Source organism: Ctenocephalides felis, unplaced genomic scaffold (assembly GCF_003426905.1).
Source record: "Ctenocephalides felis isolate EL2017-DRISC unplaced genomic scaffold, ASM342690v1 CF-g0.4_SCAFFOLD_01170, whole genome shotgun sequence".
In the NCBI taxonomy this organism is placed as follows: Eukaryota; Metazoa; Arthropoda; class Insecta; order Siphonaptera; family Pulicidae; genus Ctenocephalides; species Ctenocephalides felis.
In genome coordinates this window covers 15,793,232-15,803,817 of record NW_020537324.1, presented here as the reverse complement: position 1 = coordinate 15,803,817, position 10,586 = coordinate 15,793,232, and the positions used below count along the sequence as shown (strand labels likewise).

The 10,586-nt window shown below is 31.1% G+C and overlaps 1 protein-coding gene across 1 annotated transcript in view; it reads right to left on the bottom strand.

Moving 5' to 3' along the window:
- Window positions 1-1,214: 1,214 nt before the first annotated feature.
- Window positions 1,215-10,586, bottom strand: part of LOC113366899 (heterogeneous nuclear ribonucleoprotein C-like) — a 390,018-nt gene continuing 380,646 nt past the window's right edge. Inside the window, exon 5 of the mRNA XM_026608545.1 lies at window positions 1,215-1,297. Within this exon, the coding sequence (XP_026464330.1) occupies window positions 1,215-1,297 (83 nt within the window). The remainder of the gene's footprint in view (window positions 1,298-10,586) is intronic.

Here is a 10,586-nt window from a genome sequence, read left to right as displayed (position 1 = left end):
AACATAGACAAATTAATTAATTTTATTTCGACACTGTTTTTGAATGTTCAGGGATTTTTATAGAAACTTAATAGCCATTCCAACATTTGATTAATAAAATTCATTAAACATGTATTTCCAATTTCATTATCATTTTTATTGAAACACTCTTTGATGTTTTCCCAAATATTTTGTGCACTCAAACTTATAAGCCTTGCACTATTTGACTCGACGTACACACTATGATATATAACTCATTTATTCCCCGTTCGACATAGCCATTTATTTATATTTAACAAGCATCAATTTGTTGTCATTTATAAATTGACTTAATTATCAATAGATTGTTCTAAGTCAGCGCCTAATCTGGAATGATCAGATTTATACCCATAATCCGCAACCAATTTCAACTGGCTCGAACAATTCGAAGGTATCGTTCTCTAGCTCTTTCGGCTTCACAGCACCGACTCGGGCCCCTGGGGGTGAGCCGGGCTGACCGCCAGAACCCCGAGGCTTCGGGAATAATCTATCGAAATTCATAACGGCGCATACGGTCCGATGATGCAATCGCATAAATGCATTGGCGTATGATTCGCGCCCGCCGGTCGGCTACAACCTACGAACTATACGGCGGCCGCAGACTATGCGCTATGTATGCGCATTCATTATTGCGAACGCCCGCGGCCCTGGGGCTTCGAAAAAATAACACTGCCGATCGTGGGAAATTCACTTGTCAGTCGACAAATGTAAATTTCATTTATGCCTTCATGATTTCCACGTAGAAACATATGGGTTTTGTGAATGATTTTGTCACGATACAAGCCAGGACGGACAATGGAAAGTAAATTATTTTGTATGCGAAAAAGTGGAATTTATTAACAGTTTTTGGTGATTAGTTTGACGCCAGCGTGGTAAAAGTCTGGTTAAATTAAAAACTTCATTTGGGAGTTGCTTTGTATCATACTCATTTGTTTTTACAAATTGATTGCAAATTCACGAACAACCCATAATAATCATTATTTGCTGATATCAATTTCTATATAATCAAGATATATAAACTTTATAAATTTCAAAATTTTACTTAATTTTTTATCCGTTTTAATACCCATATATAAAACTAAATCTTTGACAATCCATAATTAATTTTTTAATTCATAAATATTTTATATATGATGTCAATTATATATGCGTTTATATGTATCTTGTACGATAGTATCAATAAAAGAAGATTTCACTTACCAATCATTTCCAGTTTTTGTATTATTTTGGCGTTTACGTCCAGTTTGGTGTGGTTTTGGTTCAGCAACCATATTAACATCTGAAATAAAAATGAAGAAAATCAACATTTGAAAACAATTAATTTACAAAATTAAGATTGCAAATAAAGTAAACTTCTTGTAATATTAATTGGAGATTTAACAATTTCAATAAATTAAGTAGTAGTGAGGCATGGTATCGTCTCTTAAGGCAAAGTGTTGAAACTTCCTATATTGTAATTTAATTTTTTTAGAGTTTTATTTTTTAAATTTTTTTGACAAAATTAACTCTTCGATAGGCCGTCAATACAAGTGATTTGATTTTTACATCATCCAAATGTCTCTTCATTTTTTCAAAAACTAAATTGCCATTTCTAGAGCTTTTTGCCTCATATCTTAGAAACGGCTGGACCTGACTTTGCCGAAACCCAATTGACTAACAATTCGAAGCTACTGTTTTTTGAATCATTAAAATCAGTTGATTCGTGCTCTCAAAATCGTTGACAAAAAAATACACGCACACACACATACATCAATTTTACTTACATCAAATTTCTTTAAGGTATGCCCTCATGTTCAGAAAGCCATAAAACGCAAAAAATGCTAAAATTTCCCTTTTCGAATTACGATTACTATAACTTACACTACGGGATGTTAAATATTAGTATACCAAAAGCACGTCCAATTAATACACATAAACATAAAAAATATATGATCCTATGCAAATGTAGTTTACACTTACTAAGTATTAATTTTTTATCATTTACAGCGTGCGTGCAACCTATCAAATACTGTAGCAGATCCTATTAAAGACACATCAAACTAGTCCATATTCAATAATTCAGTTCCGTCAGTGTATGATTTTTAAAGTTAATTTGATTTTCAGCGTTTTGCGCCAGACATGCTTAAATCGAGGCTGCATGTCGCGGCCCCTCAGGGCGCTGAGTTTTCCAATTAAAAAACTAAACGCTGTCACGTCATGCGAACACTAACACTCGACGAGCCACGAATATAGTAAAATATAATATATTTTTTCAGTATTTTATGCCTTGTGTTTGTTCAAGCCGAAGTGATTTTTATACGGTGCTGATAAAGATAAGTTTTTGCATGAAAAGAACTTGTTAAAAAAATTGAATTAATAATACATAAATGTATACTTGATCTTTGGAGAGATCTGTTTATATTTTCAATCAAACATACTGGCCACTATATTTGTATGATCAAGATTACCAGAGAAAATGTCTTCTCTATCCACTTCGTTTATGAATAAATATTATATGGATATATTTACGATACTATAATGCGTACTACATATTTTTTTAATGCAGAAAAAGATGAAGAGTGTCATCACCCATAAATTTATCCGAATACCGGGAAAACAGGTGTATTTGTAAACAGGTAAACAGTTGGACAGGTAGATAGGTGAATAGGTAGACAGGCATACAAGTAAACAGGTGGACTGGCCAATTGGTAATCAGATACATTGGTAAATGTGTAAAGAGGTAGACAAGTAAACAGGTTATTAGGCAAACATGTAACAGGTAATAAATGTAGAGAGATAGACACGTGTATGCCAGACATATAGGTAGATAAAATGGTAGGTAAAATGTCACTCATACCTAGTTTGAAAATTCATTGAATACACGTTTGCATAATAAAACTATTAGTTTAAAATCGAACTAAAAATTAAATCAACCAAACAATATCTTTTATGAGAACAGAACACATATAGACTAATATTATGATTGAGATATAATATATAAGTAGATAGCTATATTTACAATAGAAAATTATTTAGCAAAATTCCAAAGGTTTTTCTTAAAACTCATGAAATTCATAGTATTAAAATCCTAAATTGATAAAGTACATGTATTGCACAATACAAATACGCACAACAAATTTTTCAAACTACTAATATAATCTGTGCATGAATGATCGTAATTGTTAAGAGTTATTTCTCGATGTATTACGTACCTTTCATACTATTATAAAACCTCATTGAGTAAATTCATTTTGTGCCGATACAAGAAAAAGATAACAATTGAAAAATTGCGCGAGCACTTGGACAGTTTCACCGAACAATGGGCAGGGCCTTATCGCCACCGCGCAATCAATCTAGTTGACGGAGTGCACCTTTCTGGGGCGCGGAACACACGCCGAAGTCGGATGCAGCAATGACCGTCATTTCTTTCGGGTCGAAAACGTATTACTTATAAGATTGAAGGAAAATTTTTGAGAATAGGTATAATTGTATAATATTAAATGGTATTCCGGATTAAACAAATTGCTTCCATAAAATATTTTGAAAAGAAAACTCGGATAATGACTTATTATTCGAGCACACAAGATTGGCGGACTTTAAACAAGTATTTATTTTTAACTTCCCGTAGGGTAAGTTATAGAAATCGCAAAAAAATCGAAAATGAATATTTTCATATATCTTTACGTTTCAAAGGTTTCTGAATATTTTGGCATACTTAGAAAAAATGGATGTATGTGTGTGTGTGTGTGTGCGGATACAAATTTTCGTCGACGATTTTGGGAACACCGATCAACCGATTTGAATAATTCAAAAAACATTGGATTCCTATTAATAAGGAAACGTGCTGGAAATTTTTGGCAAAGGTAGGTCTATCCGTTCCGAAGATACGGGGCTAAAAGTGCCAAAAATGGTAACTCATTTTTTAAGGAAACGAAGCGACCGATTTTAATAATTCAAAAAACATTTTACTTGCATTGATAAGATGAAGAACTGATCAAATTTTTATGAAGGCAGGGGTCTAGCGGTTTCGGAGATCTAATGAAAAAATGCCATTTGGTGGTCAAAAATGATTATTAGACTTAGGCACATCAAATTACCAAATATTTTATAGAGATTTTAACAATAAGTATAAATTTTGTTTACATTCCTATGGGTTCCGTACTTTTGACGCTTTGACATTTTGTCTCTATGCAGTTAAAGCAGTACGATTATTTTGAAAAAAAAGGTCAAATTTTCCAAAATATGTCAAAATAAAGAATTTTTTTTTTCGAAAAAAGTAATTTTTTATCAAATTTATAGTTTCTTAAAAACCGATTTTTTTTTTAAGTAAATTTTTTTCAAAAATTTTAATCGTTTTTAAAAAAATAATTTTTGGACCGGGAAGTTCTATTATATTTTTTAGTAATATTACAGATGTTATAAATTTGGTACTCTGAACTTCTTTATTTAAAATTTTGAATACAATTTTGAAATTTTTAGAAAATTTTGAAATCCAATTTTGAGGGCATTTGAGTTTCAGGACAATACTATAAATATTAGTATGACATTAATAGAAATTATAACATATATCGTATCGAGTAGTAAAATCTCTATAAAATAGATAATAATTTGATGTGTAAGTTTAATGATCATTTTTCAGAATAAGATTAGAAAAAATCGTTATTATTAGTGCAATTCATTCGATACCTAAATATGCAAACAAAATTGAATTTCCTTACTTCATCTGTACCAACACCTGGTCTATACCTTAATGCTCGAAATTTAATGAATGAAACAAATCATAGTTTTCGTAAAATTAACAATAATTAATTTCCCAAAGCATTCGCGCATATGTAATACATATATCGAATATAACTATATATTAAATTTAAAGTAGCAAGTGTTGGAAACAGCAACACGATTCCAGCATTCTCTGCTCAAGTAACTCCATTAAAATTAATACGTTTTAAAGCTTAACAGCTAATTAATCCCAGTAAGGTTATCACGCCTGAGGTCTCTGTATAGTTGCAGACGCTATTTATTCACTAGCTTCTTTGACACATATGTTCAGGGAAAAATGATTCTTCTGAAAGTTATACAGATGTATGAACTTTGGAGAACTATAACTTAATTTTATTACTGAAGGTAAACATTATGGAGACATGAAAGTAAGACAAATCTGATGCTCGAAATATAAAAACTTCTTTATATAAATGATAATATTTCTCTTCCAATTTTATATTAATATTTTGAAATAAAATATAGAAAGTAAAATTATATTTTTTTAAAAAATCATTTTTATAAAAGTCTATAAATTTGTTTAAATTATGATATTATGATTATAATTATAATCTGAAACCTTATTACCAAGTATAAGATTTAATTTCTCTTATCATAAAGTTTCACCCTTTGGTTTCTTGCTGAGTGGCAGTAGTCAGGTAATTGGGGTTAGAATAAGTCCTCACGATGCGGTCAAGTCCGACCGACTGGCCGAAGAAAATAACAATCAGGTAGGATTAAACGACATAATAGACGGGGTAAAACAGAAATAATTGATTTGATTTCGTCAGAACGAAAACAAAGCACTATAATAAAAGGGTAGAATAATAGTATTTTAGATAATCCTTCAAGAATTAACCGGTTTTATTTGGAAAATGATTATTTTATATAAAAATTGATGTTTTGTCATATTATTATTCCATGAACATATAATCTTGGTAATAGATATTCTATCATTTTTCATTTCAAAAATAAATTATTGATCCACATTTCCCATTCTTTTTAAGATATTGGAGTATATCTATGACATCATATTTGATAGTTCTGCTTTGTTAATACAGCACAATTACTTAAGCATTTTTAAAAATATTTTATATGTTTCTTGAAATATATATATATATATATATATATATATATATATATATATACTAGGGTGGTCCTTAATATGGACATTTTGGAATTTCCTTGCTCCCAAGGGCTTAAATGGTTCCAAATTGATAAAAACCAATTCTCTGAAAGTTTTAGATTTTAATATTGTCTTTTAGATAGAGCCCAATTCAATCAAAGTTTTGTGTGCGCGCTATCTTACAGTTATTATTAAGAGCTAAAACTTTCAGAGAATTGTTATTTATCAATTTGGAACCATTCTAGCCCTTGGAAGCAAGGAAATTTGGAGATGTCCATATTAAGGACAACCCTTGTGTATATATTATATACACATCTACAAATCTACATATAAGATTCTTTTGTAATGGTGCTAGTGATTTTATTTCCCCGAAAGATCTCGATAGATTTCTATGAAATTTTATATTCACATTCAGAAAAACTAGGAGTTGACTAACATCTATTTTTCATACCCTTAAGTGGTAAGGTTCTGCCACCCATATCACTTTTTTCTATATTATGAACCAATTTTGTTCATCCCGCTGTCAGTCAGTAAATGTTTTTCACTGAAATTGATCAAGATTTTCTTGAGCTTGTGAAACTCTAAATTTTACTTCAAAACTTTTAATTATCAAGTGTTAACCACTCCTAAAAATTTCTCTGAATTTTTAGAACCAAATTTCTTGATTTTACCCTAGATTTTTACCCTCCTAACTGAAATTTCTTAAATATCTTTATAGTAATTTTAGTGAACCTTTCAGTTTGTTTGTATTAGTTAAAGATGGTTTGACTGATATTGCCAATATAATTATATTAACTATATTTAAAAAGTAAAGTTTAGTATTATTTCATTTTTACATTTCCTCAATGTTCATACTACTTATATACTACATCCTTAAATTTGTAGTTTGATTTTTTATACCACTCTAGAAACTTTGAAAAAAAAATTTACATGGGAAAACAATATTAGCCGGGTCAGCTAGTCTATATATCGATATATAAGTGTGTGTATGTGATTAAATTTCAAAGCTGTTACAATTCTTATTAGTGTACTAATTACCATCGTGATAACTATTCCGGAAACTTCGCCGTATTAAAATTAGCATTTGAAAAGCGCTAAGCCAAACAAACAAAGTATTAGCAAACCAGCAAAGGTCTCGGCAGTCATTTATAGAAAGTGCGCAAGTCAAAGTCTTTTCAATTTTCACAATTAAATAATAAGTAACAGAAAGTTTTAGGGGCGTTACCACATTGCTTCCTACTTTTCTACATCGTAGGGCTGGTGGTTTCATTATTCTAAGTGCTTCTTCTTTTCTTCTCATTACTCACGTTTTATTCAGTATAATTACCAGACCAGGCTGTAACCGAAGTAATAACTGACATTATGGAATAGTGTGAGAAAAAAATTAGGCATAGAAATGGAATAAACCGCCGCGAATGGTTGAGGTAGTTGCAATAAATTAATTTGCGCTAATAGTATAAACAGGGTGTCCCAGACCTTGGCGTCAACCGAAACGGGGTGCACCACTAGTTCGTTGTACTACCCTGTACTAACTTTTATTTATTCATGTAAAGTATCAAGATGATTAAAACTCCCTTTTCTGGCCCCTTTTTTGTGTAACAAGAAATACTCTTTGCATAATGTATTTCAATAAGTGAATGTATTAATTCAACTAAAGCACAGATATATTTATATTCTTTCGAGTAATCATCAAAACCTAATCCCGATCATTGAATTAAAATACACAGTGAACAAAACGTCGACGTCATTCGAAATAAATGAAAATTATCCTAATTAGCAGGCCTGTTCCTTTTTTAACGAAAACGGTCATTAACGCTTCTGACATATAATTATTATCAAGACTCTTTTAAGAAGATTATTCACGTGAGAAAGCATCATAAAAATAACTGGGAGCCGCTCTCAAACATTAATTCTTTAGAAATGTAGCAGGCGAGCTACATTCACCGAGTAATTATAAGCTAATTAATTAGGCAAAGCCATGGAGAGATAATATTTTTTAATCAGTGAAAGTGGTCAAAATGCTAAAAGTCGTATTATCACCAATTTTCTATAGGACATCGTCTATGGAATATGAGAAAACGCTTTAAATGAAATCGATTTTAGCACAAAAGATAGTGGAAAAACGAGGGAGGTTTTTTAATGAGGTAGAATTATGAAATGCATTAGCTGAAGGATTCACTAAGAAATTCAAAATGTACTAGATATTTTTATGATAAAATTATTGGCAAACGTAATATAAAATTAGATATCAGTTTTATAGATTTCCAATTGATAACTTTCAAACAAAATTACATGGCATTATGCCTTAGAGCAAATTATTTTTTTTTTAATTTTTTTTAAAAACTTTGGACAAATATGATTTTTGAAAAAAAAATTTTTGAAAAACTTGATTTTTTTATATTTCGATTTTTTTGAAAAATTTGAACTTTTTTTCAAAACAATCGTGATGCGTGGCCGTTTTAGAAAAAAATCGAAGCGCATAAACGCCGCATCGCAATCTAATGAATATACATTGGTACGGTACCCATATAAATGTAAGCAATATTTATACTTATTATTAAAATCTTTATAAAATATCTGATAATTTGATGTGTATATGTGTAATGATTATTTTTGACCTACAAATGGCATTTTCCCCCCTTTTTTCATTCGATCTCCAAAACTGCTGGACCTGCTTTCCCAAAAATGTAATTATTTCTGCATTTTGTCAATACAAGTGAAATGTTTTTTAACTTCCCGAAGGAGAAGTTTATGTTTTCATCAAAAAATCCGATTCGCTAATTTTATGTTTTCTCGACGTTTCAAGCCATTCTGAATCGAATGAGACCAAATTTGGAAAAAGTATGTGTGTGTGTGTGTATGTGTGTGTGTGTGTGTGTATGTGAACAGATTTTTTGCCGTAAATCGACGTTTTCTCAAAAATGACTGGACCGATTTTAAAAATTTAAAAGCCATTCGATGTATCTCGATGAGGACTATCGTCTCTGAGTTTTGTGCGGCGATCGGCCGGGCCGTTTCGTTGTAAATTGCAGAAAAGTGAAAAATTTTTCGCCCACGTTTTAGCCCGCAATTCTAAATCGATTCTGAAAATTCAAAAACCATTCGATAGATATTGGTTGGGAATCGTGCTGATTAGTTTTTGGTAAAGATCGGCCGGGCCGTTTTCTTGTAATAACGTTTTAAAAAAAAAAATTTCGACGATTTTTATGATTTTTTTTTTGACGGTAGATACCATAGTTTTCTAGGTTATACTAAAATATTACGGCCCTACGACAACTCGTTTAGCTTTAAAAATTCGTCAAAGTTTGCAAAAATTGGTATAGTTTTTTTGACATTTGTCAAAATTAGACTTTTGATCGACGTTTTCTCAAAAGCGCCTAAACCGATTTCAGAAATTTAAAAGCCATTTGATGTATTTCGGTGAGGACTATCGTTTGTCAGTTTTGTGCGACGATCTGCCAAGCCGTTTCTTTGCAATTTAAAAAAAAGTGTTTAACTTTTCGTCCATATTTAAGCTCATCCTACCGAACCGATTTTAAAAAATCAAAAACTGTTCGAAAGATATTAGTTGGGAATGGTACTGATTAATTTTAGGTGAAAATCTACCGAGCCGTTTTCTTGTAATGAACTGTTGAAAAAAAAATTTAAGCCGATTTTCATGGAACTTTTTTTTGGCGATATACATCATGGTCTTATAGAACTTACTGTAATATTACGGCATTACGACAAGTAGTTTAATTTTAAAAATTCGTCAAACTTTACTAAAATTATTATCGTTTTTTAAAGTAGGATTGATGAAGTATATTATTTACACTTTTTTTTTGATTAAGTCAATTATTTACACATATCGGGAAGTTCATGTAACTTGCCTCAAGGCTAAATACCAAACCAACTAGTTAAATTATTTAAATCGGACGCTCCGTTCTTCCAATAGCTGAGTTACTATTTTTGGCACTTTTTTTCCCGTATCTTCGAAACGGTTGGACCTGCCTTGTCCAAAAACTAATTAGCAGGTCTCTTTATTAGTAGGAATCAAATATATTTTAAATCATTCAAATCGGTTGATCTTTCGCACACACCCACGCACATACATTTTATCTGAGGCATTGCATACGTTTAGAAAACTTTAAAACGTAAAGAAAAATTGAAAGAATTATATACACTGGTAATCAAAAATTTTGGGTGAGAAAAAACCAATGTAAAGATCCATAATAACAAATATGACGAGTTAGATTTTTTTCTTAGAGACTATTGTGTACCCGTTATACTCATCTGAAGTCTTTACTGGTAGAGCAACATAGTAGGGAAAAACCCTAGATATATTTATACAGCGACGCAGTAATAAAACAAATTAGATAGAAAAATAGATAAGGTTTCCTGGTAAAATAATACACTTTCACCTGTAAATGGATGAAGCAGAAAAATCATTAATCAAACAAATCCTGAGACAATATCGTTCCCAGAATGAACGCGGCGGTCGGACTCGGCGCCGCAATAAAGCATGTATACACAATGAGATTTGATTGCTACTTAACTTCACAGTGACTACGCTAAAAGAGATTTTATAGCTTTTATATTCTTTGTTAATGGTTCAATATAGAATTTTATGGTCGGTTCGGAAAAGAGATGCTCGCACTGGATCTAGTCCAATCAGCTGACGTGAGCTTGCACGATTAAAAATACATAAAGTAACACTTAATTGCAA